Genomic DNA, 17,151 nt, shown 5'->3' with positions numbered 1-17,151 from the left:
ATGGTGTGCTTTGCCCCCATAGGACCCTGGCAGGGGAGCCCTTGGCTGTTCAGGGAGAGGAGGGACCCCTCCTGCCTGCTCTGGGTCACAGAGCCACTGGCCCTGGCTCCCTACAGGCCTGCCCGGTGCAGAGGGCAGAGGCGACTGTGGGACCCCAGCCTGACGAGCTCTGCTCCCCGGGCCTCGGCCAGACACCAGAGCAGGCAGCCCTCTACTTCCCTGTGTCTGCTGCTCTACTTCCTCCATTATTATTATTACTATTATAATTGTTGTTAGCATTTTGTTCATTTACTTATGCATAGAGACAGCCAGAAAGTGAGAGGGGAGGGAGAGAGAGAGAGAGAGAGAGAGAGAGAGAGAGACAGAGAGGCACCTGCAGCCCTGCTTCACCACTCCTGAAGCTCCACCCCTGCAGGTGGAAACCAGGGCCTTGAACCCAGGTCCATGTGCACTGTGATCTGAGCACTCAACCTGGTGACCACCATGGACCCCTCCTTGTCTCTCTAGGGGGACAGCACAAAGGGGAGACAGCCCTCCATATCCTCTCCAACCTCCCACCCCAGCCCTCCTCAACCCCCTTCTCTTCACCCTGCCTTCCACTCTCCACAGCTCTCCTCACTTCCCCCTCCTCTCTCCCCAGCCCTCCTCACTCCCTGTCGGTGTTCACATGGTGTGACACCAACAGGAATGCAACTCTCTCTCCCTCCCTCTCTCTCTCTCTCTCTCTCTCTCTCTCTCTCTTCCTCTCCCTCTCCCTCTCCCTCTCCCTCTCCCTTTCTCTCTCTCTTTCTCTCGCTCAAGGGATGACACGAAGTAGAGACACTGGGGAGAAATGATGTGCTCTCAAATCTCATTTATTGGCAGGTGGACATGAGTTTAAATAGAAAACCAAACAAAGGGCATTATTGAAACATGTCAGATTACAGGTTTCTTAAAGATCAGCTTGCCCCTATGGTAGGGGGCCGGGATGACAGGAATCGATGAGATACAAGATAGTTATTCTCCATGACGCAAGCAACTTAATCATCCAAAGGTATTTGAGAGAAGCATAGGGGTTACACCCGTAGGGTCAGACAGAAAGAAGATGGATATCAAAAGGCCATAGAGTTTGGAATTTCTCTTGTCTGGGGTCTGAGGTGTGTGATGGAGTGAGTGATACGGTGTGTTCCCCTATGTGATCAGAAGCTGAGGTGAACTTTGAGTAAATGAATCTTAAGCTAGGTGGCCATGTGGCCTGCAGTTACTGGAGAGAGGTATTGAGGTTTCTGTGGACCTGACAGTCAGGAAGGGAAGAACTAAGTCTGAGAGACGGTTTCTCCCCTTTGCTCACCTCAGTTGAGAGAGACTGACAAGAGGGTATCTTCTCAGACCTCCATTAAGGATGGGGGGAGTTCTCCCTAAGCTCTATCAAGCTTACACAGAGCCCCACAACTAGACTCCTCTCCCCCTCATCAACCAAGCCCTACTTTACCCCTCCTCTCTCTCCGCCTCTCCACACAGCACTCCTCACACCCCTCTTCTCTCCCCTACTCTCTCCAACTCCTCTCTCGCCTACTATGATCCAGCCCTTCTCTCCCCTCCTCTCTCCACAGCCCTCCTCTCTCCCCTCCTCTCTCCACAGCCCTCCTCTCTCCCCTCCTCTCTCCACAGCCCTCCTCTCTCCCTTCCTCTCTCCCCAGCCCTCCTCTCTCCCCTCCTCTCTCCCCAGCCCTCCTTTCTCCCCTCCTCTCTCCACAGCCCTCCTCTCTCCCCTCCTCTCTCCCCTGCCCTCCTTTCTCCCCTCCTCTCTCCACAGCCCTCCTCTCTCCCCTCCTCTCTCCCCAGCCCTCCTCTCTCCCCTCCTCTCTCCCCTGCCCTCCTTTCTCCCCTCCTCTCTCCACAGCCCTCCTCTCTCCCCTCCTCTCTCCCCAGCCCTCCTCTCTCCCCTCCTCTCTCCCCAGCCGACCTCTCTCCCCTCCTCTCTCCCCAGCCCTCCTCTCTCCCCTCCTCTCTCCCCAGCCCTCCTCTCTCCCCTCCTCTCTCCACAGTCCTCCTCTCTCCCCTCCTCTCTCCACAGCCCTCCTCTCTCCCCTCCTCTCTCCACAGCCCTCCTCTCTCCCCTCCTCTCTCCACAGCCCTCCTCTCTCCCCTCCTCTCTCCCCAGCCCTCCTCTCTCCCCTCCTCTCTCCACAGCCCTCCTCTCTCCCCTCCTCTCTCCCCAGCCCTCCTCTCTCCCCTCCTCTCTCCACAGTCCTCCTCTCTCCCCTCCTCTCTCCACAGCCCTCCTCTCTCCCCTCCTCTCTCCACAGTCCTCCTCTCTCCCCTCCTCTCTCCACAGCCCTCCTCTCTCCCCTCCTCTCTCCCCAGCCCTCCGCTCTCCCCTCCTCTCTCCACAGTCCTCCTCTCTCCCCTCCTCTCTCCACAGCCCTCCTCTCTCCCCTCCTCTCTCCCCAGCCCTCCTCTCTCCCCTCCTCTCTCCACAGTACTCCTCTCTCCCCTCCTCTCCACAGTCCTCCTCTCTCCCCTCCTCTCCCCAGCCCTCCTCTCTCTCCTCCTCTCTCCACAGCCCTCCTCTCTCCCCTCCTCTCACCACAGCCCTCCTCTCTCCCCTCCTCTCTCCCCAGCCCTCCTCTCTCCCCTCCTCTCTCCCCTGCCCTCCTTTCTCCCCTCCTCTCTCCACAGCCCTCCTCTCTCCCCTCCTCTCTCCACAGCCCTCCTCTCTCCCTCCTCTCTCCCCAGCCCTCCTCTCTCCCCTCCTCTCTCCCCAGCCCTCCTCCCTCCCCTCCTCTCCACAGCCCTCCTCTCTCCCCTCCTCTCTCCACAGCCCTCCTCTCTCCCCTCCTCTCTCCCCAGCCCTCCTCCCTCCCCTCCTCTCCACAGCCCTCCTCTCTCCCCTCCTCTCTCCACAGCCCTCCTCTCTCCCCTCCTCTCTCCCCAGCCCTCCTCTCTCCCCTCCTCTCACCACAGCCCTCCTCTCTCCCCTCCTCTCTCCCCAGCCCTCCTCTCTGTCTAGCTGTCTGTCCATGGCCCCTATGTCTCCATGTTTGACTTGAAGCCCTTGCTCCATCTGTGTGCTTACTGACCGTCAGGCAAGCCCAGGACTCTGGCTGGTGCTCAGGTTGTGCAGAGCCGCCTTAGTGGGGAGGGACAGCAGGAAGCTGGATGTCTCAGTCACCGTGTGGGGCAGCCCATGTCCTCCTGCCCCTGAGGAAGAGAAGCTCCTGTCACCCTCTACATTTTCTGCTCCTCAGCAAAGCCAGCCTGAAAGGCTGGAGGAGCCTTGCCCTGTGAGCCGGAAAGTTGTATTTCCCTACCAGTTCCAACAAAAGTTGCCGTTCAGACTCCCCGACTCTGGCCTTTTGGGCCCATGGCTCCTGTCTTCCCTCTGTGCAGAGCCCTGCAGCCTGCTCTGCCCTGGAGACTCAGGTGTCCTGGCAGCTACCAGGAGGGAAGGTCAGCCCTCTCTAGGGAACTCACGTGGCTGGGGGCAGCGGGGTGGGTGCGAAAGCTCAAAGCCCCAGTGATCACTATAACATCATCCTCAAAGGACAAGGCAGCCACCCTCAGCGCCTGGGAATGGGCGGCCTGTCTGAGCCCTGCCAGGCACACGGCACCCATGGGCACAGCAGCACGGGGGAGCCTCAGGCTGGGCTGGGAGGTGCGGCACTGGGAGCTCCGTGTGCCTCCCTCCCTCTCTCTGTCTTCCTTCCTCTCTGCCCCTCTGTCCAGAGGAACAACTCAGCGCCATGGCTGGCTCCCCCTCGGAGTGGGGATGTCTCTTGGTATGGAGTGCTTTGCAGACACTTTTAAGGCGGGAGTCGCCTTTCACAGAGGCAGCCATGGCTCTTTATACACAGCAGACTTAGATTCAAACTGCTGAGCTGTCATGGACTTGCCTTGGCCTTTCCACACATGTCTCCTTTCCTTTGGGGGGACTTTCTGTTCTGTTCTTTCTGTAGTGGCAGCTGCCATATGGCGCCTGTGTCCGTGCCCCGTAGGGATCAGCTCAGATGATCTCTCTGCAGGCTGCAGCTGAGTAAGAGCTCACAGAAGCTGACAGAAAGACTGAGGCTCTCCAAAGCCTCCTGGTGACCAAGCCTGCTGTGTTACAGGCACAGTTGAGGCTGCAGAGGGCTGGTGGCCAGGGCGTCTGAGCTGCCTGCCCAGGGCTCAGGTGTAGCAGCAGTGGGGGCACCGCTCCTGCTGTTCTCTCTCTCTCTCTCTCTCTCTCTCTCTCCATCTGTCTGTCTGAAGAAAAGTGACCAATTAGACTCTCACAGAAAGACAGGAAGAGGGAAGGAAAGAAGGAAGAAAGAAATGGAGGGAGGAAATGGGGGAGGAGAGAGGAATAGAGGAAGGAAGGAAGGATGTATGGAAGAAACAGAGGAAGGAAGACAATTTTTAAAGTTTGTATGGGGGTGAGGCAGGCAGTAGCTCAGAGAGTTAAGTACATATAAAGCACAAGGACCGGCATAAAGATCCCAGTTCGAGCCCCCGGCTCCCCACCTGCAGGGGTGTCACTTCACAAGCGGTGAAGCAGGTCTGCAGGTGTCTGTCTTTCTCTTCCCACCCCCCATCTATCTTCCCCTCCTCTCCATTTCTCTCTGTCCTATTCAATAAAGTGAAGAAAAAAAAAAAAAAAGGCCTCCAGCAACAGTGGATTCGTAGTGTTAGCACTGAGCCCCAGGGATAACCCTAGAGGCAAATACATAAATATTTTCCCAGAAGATTGAATTCTCAGAGGAGTTTGTTTCAGAATTGTTAGAATCAATGAAAGGCTCAAAAGAACCAAAAACCTTCAAAAGGAGTTAGACCTCAACATGTGAATGAATACTAATAATGCAACAATGGCTTTAAACAAAACCTGTTTTAGTTGTTAGTTTTCTTTCTTTTTTTTATATATTTTATTTATTTTACTAGAGAGAGAGAAATTCAGAGAAGTACCAGAGCCCTATTCAGCTTTGGCTGATGGTGGAGCTGGGGACTGAACCTGAGGCCTCAGAACTTCAGGCAGGAGAGTCTGTGTGCAGAGCCAGGGTGCATCTCCCAGCTCAGTTCTCAGTTTCCTTTTGGGAGTTAGGGGGCAGGAAGAAATAAGTCTCTAGATGCTTGGTGAGAAGGGAAGAGTTCTGGATTTCCTGACAAGAAATCAGAACCATTCAGAAGAGCCAGTCATACCACACTGCTCAGTGAGGGCACAGACTGGGGTTTCTTTGTGCTAAAGGTCTCACTAAGAAGGAGCGCTGTCCTCAGTGCCCGGAGCCTGCTCAGCAGGTCTGGATTGCATGGCCTGGGTAAGACGCACATGTGGGGCTCACACAAGAGGACACAGGTTCAAGCCCCCAGCCTCCACACAGTGGCACTTGCTGGGGGAGCCTCCATGAGCCGCGGGACAGGCACTGAAGAGCCTCTGCTCTGTTTCCTTTTGCATCCCTTCCTATTCCCCTTCATCTAAAAATAAAAACGAAAACACATTCCAGCAGGACAGAAGTAATCCTGCAGGCATAGGACCTCAGCCATAATCAGAGTAAAAAAATAATAAAAATATGCTGCGTGTTAACAGAAAGAGGTTACGTTTTTCACAAACGTTAGAGCCGAGCATTAAACTAGGCTTGGAGCTCTCCTCTCTCGGGGAGACCTCCTGTGACCTCACAGTGTCCAGCCAGCAAGCCAATGGCTCCAGGAACACAGCTCTCTGATCTCCTCTCTCCTCACCCCTCCCAGCCTGTCTACTTCATCTACACATGTGACTTTCCAAACGCCACGCATCTTGGTGACTAAGGGGACGACGTTCTCCTGGGCTAAGTCAGGCTGAAAGGAAGACTTCCATTCCAGGACACATCCAGGATGCCCAGGTCCCCTCCCCACAGCTGCCTCTTACTTCAGTACCTGACCCCAGGCAAAGGCATAGGACTCAGAGACACTTAGTAATTAGGGTGATCAAAACTCTTTATAAACCACCAGAATGTACTAACGTGTGTTTTTTTCTCTCCTTTAATTTGATTTCCTGTGGGAACTTCCTTTCCTGCAAACAGAATGGAGGTAAGGGATTGTCAGTGGTGTTGCTGTGTGACATGTCAGTCATTGAGTGCCCACTGCGAGAGTGTTTGTTATTTCAGAAGCTTTCTAATCGTTCATCATATAGTTCCTCTCACACTGTGATTGTGAAGAGGTTAATAGGCTTCCAAATTCTCCTGACTCTAACCTGTAAATAAGAAATAAGTGTGACAATCATTTTTACCTTGGAATATAACAAACCAACAACTGCTGAGGGCTGGAGAAATGGCATCGTGATTCTGCAAGAGAATTTATGTCTGAGGCTCTGAGGTCCCAGGTTGATTTCCCAGTACCACCACAAGCCAGTCCAGGTCATTGATTATTACTATTATTTTTCTACCAAAGCTCTGCTCAACTTTGGCTTCTGGTGGTTCAGGGGATTGAACCAGGGACTTTGGAGCCTCAGGCATGAAAGTCTTTTGGCATAATCATTCTGCTACCCATTGATTCTAATTCCATGGGATGAAATAATTCAATGCATAAGAAAATCTGTTTTGTTTTCAACTTGTTCCAACTCATATAACTGCGATGCATCCATTTACCTGCAAGTAGACATTGGTGTATGTGACCATCACAGTTCTGAGAGACAGATGTGACCTTTCCACGGGAATGGTGGGACTGTCTAAATCCAGACCACAACTCCTAACCTGGATATACCCTCACACAAAGCATCACTTATTAAATAGGAGCATAGGTCTTCCTTAGAGAAGCTGCAAGATTCAGTAAGAAACTTAATTTTGGAAGTTTACCTATGCTTGAATTAACCCCACCAGGTAAGGCAGATAGAGGATGTGTGTGTGTGTGTGTGTGTGTGTGTGTGTGTGTGTGTGAGTGTGTGTGTGAGTGTGTGTGAGTGTGTGTGTGTGTGAGTGTGTGTGAGTGTGTGTGTGTGAGTGTGTGTGTGTGTGTGTGTGTGTGAGTGTGTGTGTGAGTGTGTGTGTGTGAGTGTGTGAGTGTGTGTGTGTGTGTGTGAGTGTGTGTGTGTGAGTGTGTGTGTGAGTGTGTGAGTGTGTGTGTGAGTGTCTGTGTGTGTGTGTGAGAGTGTGTGAGTGTGTGTGTGAGTGTGTGTGAGTGTGTGAGTGTGTGTGTGTGTGAGTGTGTGTGAGTGTGTGTGTGTGAGTGTGTGTGTGAGTGTGTGTGAGTGTGTGTGTGTGAGTGTGTGTGTGTGTGTGAGTGTGTGTGTGTGTGTGAGTGTGTGTGTGTGTGTGTGTGAGTGTGTGTGTGTGTGTGTGTGTGTGAATACTTACGTATGTTAAAACAAAAGTAAGAGGGAAGCATAGTATTCAATATCCAGTCTGACTAAAGTGTGCTGTGTGTTCTGGACTTCGAAGGGCTGGGCCGAGCGCTAGCTTACCTGATCAGGTTGCCTCTGCATGAGTGCCCCTCAGGACTGACTCTCCAGCCCCCCACAGCACAGAGGAAGCACAGAGGAAGCTCCAGTGTTGTGGTCTCTCTGTGTCTGTTTTTCTGTCTGAAAAAATTGGCCTAGAGCAGTGAGGCCCTGGGGATGACAACAACGGTTAGACGGGGAATTGACATCAAATACCCATGGCTGCTTCTACAAAGAGAACCTTTTGGAGGTGAGTCAGTCTGTCAAGAGGTGAGAGAGAGAGACTGAGTCTACATGCCGTGTTCAGCAGTAGTTTCTCTCTGTTTTTGGAGCGCCCAGCATCTGGTGAGGAGAACCCTGTGCCTTCTGCCCTCTGTTTGAAAGAGAAAGAGAAACAGGACTGGCCGCTTCTGGTGCTGCCCCACTGGGCTGTGTGACTTGAGGGAGGCGGGTGTGGTGTCTGAGGAGAAACTGGGAGTTAATCGTATTCAGTGCATCCCAATTTTTTGCTGTGAGATTCTTTACTTTACTTTTCTTTTTTTTTTCAGTTGAAACTGTTAGGAAGTTGAGGGCTAGATGACCCACTTTGCCTCCCTGTTTTGTACCTACAGTTTGATAATAGTTACCAATTGCAGTTACTTTATTTTTGTATTACTTTTCTCAGCCTGAAGAGAGAGTATTCATAAGCTAGTTGTCGTCAAAATGACAAGAAAAAAAAAACAATTGTAACTACAGTCTTTCTAGTCAAACTCTACTTTGCAATGCATACCTACTGGATAAGAATAAATTAATCAATACTGTGAAGCCATGTTGAATTTGCTTCAAAAGCTTTTCCAGGCTTTTTGTTTGTTTTTTTAAAGAGAAGCAGCAGAAATCCAGAGAGGTTGAGTATTAATTGATTGTTGTTAATCCTTAGATCTGAGGCTGTTTTCATTGCACTAGCTTTTCTTTAATTTCCGGTGTTCTCACATGGTTTTGTGTAATTGAAGGAATAAAACATGATGTCTTTTAGTTAAGGAAAAGAAAAGTGGTCCTGGAAGTGGTGCAGTGGATGAAGCAATGAACTCAAGCATGAGGTCCTGAGTTCAATCCCTGGCAGCACACGTACCAGTGATGTCTGGCTTTCTCTCTCTCTGCCTATCATTCTTCATGAATAAATAAAATCTTAATAAAAATTTAGTGGCAATATAAGGAAGACAGTTGTCCAACAGTTCACACATGGGGACAGAGAGCTTGGCTGGTAGTGTGCCTGCACAGCTGAGTACAGGCGCTGTGTGGAGATGGCGTGACTGTGAGTGAGGCTGGGAGCTGGGATACTGCCCCCGTCTGTCTGTCTCTGCTTGTAAATGAGAAACGTGGCTCACAGCCATGAAGCCAGAAGTGTGAGAGCTTCATTCCACGCACATGCAAACACACACACAGAGAATGAATGAATGAATGAATGAATGAATGAATGAATGAATGAATGAAACACACATAACAGCAGACCCTGATACATAATTCTCCACTCAGAGACACTTGGGAAAATAGTTGACTTGAACATGACACACTTTTTTCTCTCGTAAGTGAAAAGATGTCTGTCACCTGCTAACCACTGTCACTTTTGCTAATACTAAATCCACATGAAAGACCATTTTGCAAACCAGTCGCCGGCCTTTCTAGTTACTGGGTGCTGCTACCTACAGCACATTTCTTTGATCACAGACTCCTTGCTTCTGCTTTTTTTCCCCCAGAGCGCTGCTCAGCTCTGGCTGCTGGTGGCGTGTGGGGATCAAACCTGGGGCTTTGGAGCCTCAGGCATGAGAGTCTCTGCGCAATCTCTCTGCTACCTACCCCACCTTCTCTGCCTTCCTTAGTGCCTTCCGGGGTCAGACTTATCATGGGGCCTTGTCAGGACCCAGGACTGGCTTCATGGGTGTTTTTGTCTACCTTCCATGACCCAAATTTTCAGGGGGAGTTTTGTGTGTGTGTATGTGTTTGTGTGTTTTCATTCAAGGCTTTAGTTTAAAAACAAATCCCCATAGAAGTAGAAACAATACAATCAAATTCACGTTGATTGCTTTTCACACCTGATCTTCCTAACACCCCTCTGGAGTAGCTGGAGGTGATGCTAGGGCAGGTGAGGTGAAGACGAGACTCACCTGGGTGATGCCAACCAGCCTGTTAGCACAGCTCCGACCTCTTTCTGTGACATAGGTGCAAGGAAACGGGCAGGGTGGTGAGATGGTGGGGTGTAGACCAGATGCCAAGACATAACATGTAACTGGGGAGCGGGTGGGCAGTAGTGCAGCAGGTTAAGTGCACGTGGTGCAAAGCTCAAAGCTCGGCAAAAGGATCCTGGTTTGAGCCCCTGGCTCCCCACCTGCAGGGGGGTCGCTTCACAAGCAGTGAAGCAGGTCTGCAGGTGTCTGTCTTTCTCTCCCCCTCTCTGTCTTCCCCTCCTCTCTCCATTTCTCTCTGTCCTGAACAACAACAATAACATCAATAACAACAATAATAACTACAACAATGATTTTAAAACAAACAAACAAGGGCAACAAAAAGGGCCTCCAGGAGCAGTGGATTCATGGTGCAGGCACCAAGCCCCAGAAATAACCCTGGAGGCAAAAAAAAAAAAGAAAGAAAAAAGAACATAGCAGATGAGATTTGGCGTCTATCTGCTTTCTGTTTGAAAAAAAATAAAAGATAAGGAAATAGCATGTAATTGGGAACACTCTTCACTGGTTTTTTTTTTTCTTTTCAGTAATCCGCAGAAAGATAACAGAGGCTACTGCGGCCGCTACAGAGGGGAGGTGTGCAACGGTGTCTTGGCCAGAGAGTCTCTGGTTTTCTTCAATAACTCCTACGCGGAGCCCGAAGAGGCCCAGGAGCTACAGGTGCACCGTGCCTGGAGTGAGCTGGAGGCCGTCAGCCCTTTCTGCCAACCGGCGGTGGAGGCCCTGCTGTGTCAGCATGTCTTCCGGGAATGTCGGCCGGCAGAAGTGCCTGTGCCCACGCCTCTTTGCAGGTAAAGGGAAGCCGAGGACAGGGGCCAAGTCCACCTGCCTGTCTGCGGACAGGAAGAATTTCTGAATGAGGAAGCTGTCGTGTACAGCAGCTAAGGCGAGGCTGGCTTTTATTTAGTACAGAAGATAACCAGTCGGGCAGAATTCCTACCATGTAAACACTGAAAAGTCACCGGTGTTACCTTATAACACAAAGGCTCTTATATTGTCATTGTTCATGTTAGTATCATACTCATAAACATTTGTTTCCGATGAAATAAAAAAAAATCCTAAACTGACCTGCACATAACCATAGTGTGAGCCATGATCTATAAACTGAGTTTATATATTTACATATTTCAAGTGGTTTGACGTTGTTTGCCAGCGACTTAAGAGAAAATAGAACAGAGAACAGAGTGCCATTGAAAATACATCCCACCCACTTTTCACACTTAGTACTGACTCCTGTCATGGGGGTGGGGGAATGGGGGGAGAAAACCATGAACAGGTATTTCTTCCTTGAAATACTGACGTACATCAATGCAGGTGCCATCAAATATTTGCCCTTTATTTACCCATTATACAGAAATGACAGGGATCAGTGTGCTGTTTGAGTCACAGAGAACAAGTCACACGTGTTGACACACCTCTGACCTCTGAGGAGTGTGTGGTCTTGGCTGAGCTTCAATTCTTTTCATCTTCCAAACAGAGTTAAGGGGATCATAGCGACACTGCCCCTGTGGTTTATATTAGAAACTGTGTGGTGTGTGTGTGAGGGGCTGAATGGTGGTGCGTTCAGTGGAGCGTACACCTTGAGGGCCTGAGTTCTAGCCCCCCACTCCCCACCTGTAGGGAAGAAGCTTCACAAGTGGTGAAGCAGGGCTCTCTGCCTGTCTGTTTTCCCCTCTACTTTCAATTTCATTTTTTTTATTTATTGAGGAATTAATGTTTTATATTCGGCAGTAAATACAATAGTTTGTACATGCATAACATTTCCCAGTTTTCCAGTATCCCCAGGAGAAGAATTGCAGGGTCATAGGGCAGGTCCATTTCTGGCCTTCTGAGAGTTCTCCAGACTGCTCTCCACAGAGGCTGGACCCATTGACATTCCCACCAGCAGTGCAGGAGGGTTCCTTTGACCCCACAGCCTCTCCAGCATTTGCTGCTGTTACCTTTTCTGATGTATGACATTCTCACAGGAGTGAAGTGAAATCTCATTGTTGTCTTTATTTGCATTTCTCTGACAATCAATCTTGAAGCATTTTTTCCTGTGTTTATCAGCCTTTTGGGTCTCCTCTGTGGTGAATATTCTGTCCATGCCCCCCCCCCCCATTTTTGGATGGGGTTATTTCTTTTCTTATTGTTGAGTTTGGCAAGCTCTTTATATATTCTGGTTATTAGCCTCTTGTCTGGTATGTGGCATGTAAAGATCTTCTCCCATTATGTGAAGGGTCTCCTGGTTTGGTTAGTGGTTTCTTTTGCTGTGCAGAAGCTTTTTAATTTGATGTAGTCCCATAGGTTTATGCCTGTCTGAGTCTTCTTTGTAATTGGATTCATTTCATTGAAGATGTCTTTAAAATTTATGCAGAAAAGAGTTCTGCCAATATATTCCTCTAAGTATCTGATAGTTTGTGGTCTCACATCCAAGTCCTTGATCCACTTGGAATTTACTTTTGTGTTTGGTGAAATATAGTGGTTCAGTTTCATTCTTCTGCATGTTTCAACCCATTTTTTCCAACACTATTTGTTGAAGAGACTCTGCTTTCCCCATTTAATAGTCTGGGCACCTTTGTCAAAGATTAGATGTCCATAGGTGTGGGGGCTTAGTTCTGGGCTCTCAATTCTATTCCACTGGTCAGTGTGTCTATTCATGTTCCAGTACCAAGCAGTATTGATGACAATGGCCTGTAATACAGTTTGAGATCTGGGAGTGTGATGCCTCCAGTTCTGTTCTTTTTTCTCAAGATTGTCTTGGCAATTCTAGGTCTTTTCTGGTTCCAGATAAACATTTGTAGCATTTTTTCTATTCTCCTAAAAAATGTGGTTGGGATCTTGATGGGGATAGCATTAAAATTGTAGATGGCTCTGGGTAGTATATTCATTTTGATGATGTTAATTCTTCCAACCCATGGGCATGGAATATCTTTCCACTTCTTTGTGTCTTTTTCTATTTCCTTGAGTAGTGACTCATAATTTTCAGTATACAAGTCTTCACTTCTTTGGTTAGGTTTATTCCTAGATATTTTATTGTTTTGTTGCTATAGTAAAAGGAATTGATTTCTGGATTTCAACTTCTCCTAACTTAGTGTTTTTATAGAGGAATGCCACTGACTTTTGTATGTTAATTTCGTAGCCTGACACCTTACTGTATTGCCTAATGATTTCCAAAAGCTTCTTGCTGGATTCCTTGGGTTTTTCTATGTATACTATCATGTCATCTGCAAATAGGGAGAGTTTGACTTCTTCTCTTCCAATCTGTATGCCTTTAATTCCTTGCTCCTGCCTGATTGCTCTGGCAAGAACTTCCAACACTATGTTGAATAGTAATGGTGATAGCGGGCAGCTAGTTGTGTTCTTAGCTCAGCTGTTTCAGCTTTCAGCTCTCTAATAACCTTGAGATAGTGTTTTCTTCCAGAGTCTCATTTGTTGTTTCTGCATTTCTGATGACAATTCATTCAAACTCTTTACTCACTCCTGTGATTATTTCCTTAACTAGTGTTTGGATGTTAACCTCATTATTTTGTGCTTCAACCTTTGGGGGGATTTTAGCTGGATTCTTGTCCTGGTTCATTTCTCCAATATTTCTTCTTGTTGGTTTAACCATTTAATATAGTATGTTATGAGGTTCCTCTCTCAGTACTTTTCAAATTACTGATCACTCTTGCCTGGATTGACTTGTGTCTAAGTAAGGTAATTAAAAGGTTCACAGTTGTGGAAGTTGACAGTTGTTTCAATATTATTTTAATCCCTAAGTTGGAGCTCAGAAGTTTAAAAGCCTCTTTTATTCTTTTTCTTCCCTGTAGACTATGGAGCCTGAGGGCTTTTAAACTATAAATAGGCTTCTTAGCTTAATCACTGACTCCTGACCCAGAGATAAAGCAGGGTGTGGCAGAGATAATCCAGTGGTTATGCAAAGAGACTCTCATAGCCCCACTGCTATGCCACCAAGGTATAGGTCTTCTCCTGAGTTTTCCTTGTTCATTCTCTGTCCCTGGTGTCAGCACAGGGCCTCCCCTATTGTTCCAGGTGCTGAGGGCAGTAACAATGGAGACTCATGGTTTCATTTGGTGAGTCTGAGGGGAGTCCTCTCCTCCCTCCAGCCATCTTTTTGTTGGTGAAACAGACTGGAGGTGGAGTCTCAAATGGTAAACTGCCAGACTGTTACCAGCCACATAATCTCTCCCTAGGTTCCTCTCTGTCCATGAGCCACACGTGTTTGCACTCACCGGTGATTTGGTGGGTTCCTGAAGTCGTTCTTGTTCTGCATTGTTGCCGTCCCAGGTGATCTCCTTTGGTGTTCCTAGTTGGTGAGAGAGAGGAGAGGAGACACACAGCTGCTGCTCCGCAGCCCCGCCTCTGGAAGTCTCCTCTACTCTCGATTTCTATCTGCCCTATCTAGTAAAAAAAGAAAGAGAAGAAAAGTAAAGGAAAAGTGGCTGATTACCCTGATGGCAATAAAAAAAAATTAAAAAACTGAATAGATAGCATTTTGAGCTGTTTTGAAGACAATTATGAGCACACCATATTTTCTTCTCTTTCTTGACAAACTTCAGAACTATTTAAAGATCCAAATATCTCCTCAGTTCATGCCATTTCATCAGCATAGATGTTCTGTGTTGTGGTCTTCTGGGGTGACTTCTCCATCATTGCATGAGGTGCTGCCAGACTGTTTAACAGTTTTAACTAGGCAGAAGTGTGTCTATAATAAATAGAATGTATAGCCAGGGAGTTGGGCGGTGGCACAGCAGGTTAAGCGCACGTGGCGTGAAGTGCAAGGAACGGCGGAAGGATCCTGGTTCAAGCCCCCGGCTTCCCTCCTGCAGGGGAGTCGCTTCACAGGCGGTGAAGCAGGTCTGCAGGTGTCTGTCTTTCTCTCCCCTCTCTGTCTTCCCCTCCTCTCTCCATTTCTCTGTCCTATCCAACACAATGACATCAATAACAACAACAATAATAACTACAACAATAAAACAACAAGGGCAACAGAAGGAAATAAATAGATTTTAAAAAAAAAAGGATAGCCAGCACATGATTGATGAGGTATATTTCCTTTTTTACTTGATGACAAGTTATCACTAGTAAATAGTGGCTCTTGGCTTTATCACTGCTGTATACACGTGTCAGCCTCTTAATGGGTTCTGTTACACTGCTGGTGAACCCTCTGGCAGTTCCTTTGTCAGCAATAATGTCAGACATTAATAATAATAAGCAAAGTTCCTCTTTCTTAGCTAAATATTAGGAGACCTTTCACCAAAATGAAATGGAGTTTTATCTTTGTATTCTAGCAAAAAAAAAATTTCTTGGTTAACTCTTCAATATTTATATTCTTTTTTAAATATTTATTTATTTATTTATTTTCCCTTTTGTTGCCCTTGTTTTTTTTAACTGTTGTAGTAGTTATGTTGTTGTTGTTGTCATTGTTGGATAGGACAGAGAGAAATGGAGAGAGGAGGGCAAGACAGAGGGGGAGAGAAAGACAGACACCTGCAGACCTGCTGCACCACCTGTGAAGCGACTCCCCTGCAGGTGGGGAGCTGGGGGCTTGAACTGGGATCCTTAAGCTGGTCTTTTTGCTTTGCATCACCTGAGCTTATTAATCTGGTCAATATTTGTATTCTAAACCAGTCTATGTACATAGGTCTCAGGTGTTCTGAGAGTAAAAGTAAATGAACATTTTTAAGGGAAAAATTCACTTCCATTGGAATTTTCATGGGAATTCCATAGGAATTTCAAGTTTCTTAGAAAAGCACAGTAGACAATACAGCGTTGTTCTCCAGGGCCATCCCATTGATTCTGTGAATAAAGACAAAGTTCTTAAGCTGAAAACTGATTGACAATGATCCAGGAGAGAGAGAGAGAGATGGAGAGGGAGAGGGAGGGAGAGAGACAGAGAAACAGAGAGACAGGGAGAGAGCTTGTTATACCATACTTCTGTCGTATTATAGTTATGTTAACAGGAAGTTGAGAGAAGACTCATCAGGAACTCTTAATCTAACACCACTGAACTGGTAAGTTCTCTTCCTAAGTAGCTTTGATCACTGAATAGGTTTCAAAGTCAATACCCGACAGCATTTCATCCCACAGGACATTAAACTTTCCTTTCACTCACCTTCAAAGACCCCCTCAAGCCCCTTTTACATGAACAGGCAGTGAAGCCTGATGGTGTCTGGCCGCGAGTGTTAACACTCACAAGGTCTTGCTGTCCACAATCCGTTTTAGAGAGTACTGCCTGGCCGTGAAGGAGCTTTTCTGTGCCAAAGAGTGGTCGGCTATAGAAGAAAAGGCCCGCAGACGCTTCTCCAGATCTGCAGCTCCCCCGTCAGCCCTGCCGGACTGCAGCAAGCTTCCCAGCATGCACTGGGACCCCGTGGCCTGTACCAGACTGCCTTACTTAGGTAACCGCTCTCTTAGGACTCCTGAAGTTGAAAGACAAAGACGTGTGCATGCGTGTGTCAGAAAATACGGTGCGGACATAAGTCTGATGTCTCCAGGCATTCATGACATTTTCTGAGTTCTTAATAACAGAACCCTGCTGCTATCCTGATTGCAAGGGTTAACAGAAGGATTTGCCTCATTTGTTCTAAAAGAAATGAAAGAACATTTTTAAAACTAGTGCTTGGGATCTCATTGCCTATGAGATCTTGTCAGATAGCTTGTAACAGCTTCTGGAGCTTGCAGTGAAATTACTGAAATATCTCATCTTTTGTCAGAGAAGTGGGAAAGAAATAAAGCTATCACTAATAAGCATGACAAAGTAGCCACGTGTTTGGAAATGCTGGTGTCGCCAAGCAAGGCTTAGTTGTGGCAGCTCACCTGAGTGAACTTCTATTTAAGGGCTGTGAGGCTGGTCCTGGCAGCTGGTTTAATGTAAGACACTCAATTCTGTCACATTCAAATGCAAAGAATGTTTTCCAATCCCTTATTTAAGGGCTGGACGAGAACTTGTATTTCTTAGCACTTTCTTACAGACCACATGAGGTGTCTGGATGTTCATTTGAAACAACATTTTATCCTTTCCCCTTCAGATTATAAAAAAGAAACCTTGACAAGTAAGTGATTTTGTTTGTGCCCTTAAAGCCTTATGGACATCAGCGGGTTGGGTTCATGCGTGCGTATCTGTACTCTACTCAGCCCTGTGGAGAGCGCAGTGCTCCCACACTCTGGACGCTTGTGGCTGACTTCCTCTGGGTAGGGCATCAGCTGAATCCAGTGCAGACACCAGTGAATAGCTCCTAGGCACGGCCTTCAAAGCACCAAGCTTAGGGAGTGGTGCAGGCAAGTTATTAACTTGCTTTCCCTTTTGCATGATTATAAGATTATAAAACAAGTCAGATTAAAAAATGTCACTTTTGCCTTTGTGTTAAATATTTACTTCTTCTTTTATCCAAATTGTGATCTTCATTTTTTTTCTGGTGGGGAAGGGGGTGTCATTACTGGGACTTCACTGCTCCAGGCAGACTTTTTCAGAGAGAAGAAAGAGTCAGGGGTCAGGTGGTGGTGCACCTGGTTAAGTGCACACATTACAATGCACAACTGATCCTGTCAGTATATAAGATACAGTTATTTCAAAGTAAAGTACATTCC

The 17,151-nt window shown here is 47.6% G+C and overlaps 1 protein-coding gene across 2 annotated transcripts in view; it reads left to right on the top strand.

The window, feature by feature from the left end:
* Positions 1-17,151, top strand: part of MUSK (muscle associated receptor tyrosine kinase) — a 158,600-nt gene that overhangs the window by 134,930 nt on the left and 6,519 nt on the right. For both annotated transcript variants that reach the window (XM_060199015.1, XM_060199014.1), the window contains 3 exons: positions 6,015-6,021; positions 10,110-10,373; positions 15,787-15,962. In XM_060199015.1, coding sequence (XP_060054998.1) covers positions 6,015-6,021; positions 10,110-10,373; positions 15,787-15,962 — 447 coding nt within the window. The remainder of the gene's footprint in view (positions 1-6,014; positions 6,022-10,109; positions 10,374-15,786; positions 15,963-17,151) is intronic.

Source organism: Erinaceus europaeus, chromosome 10 (assembly GCF_950295315.1).
Source record: "Erinaceus europaeus chromosome 10, mEriEur2.1, whole genome shotgun sequence".
NCBI lineage: Eukaryota > Metazoa > Chordata > Mammalia > Eulipotyphla > Erinaceidae > Erinaceus > Erinaceus europaeus.
This window is presented reverse-complemented; position numbering and strand designations above follow the sequence as displayed.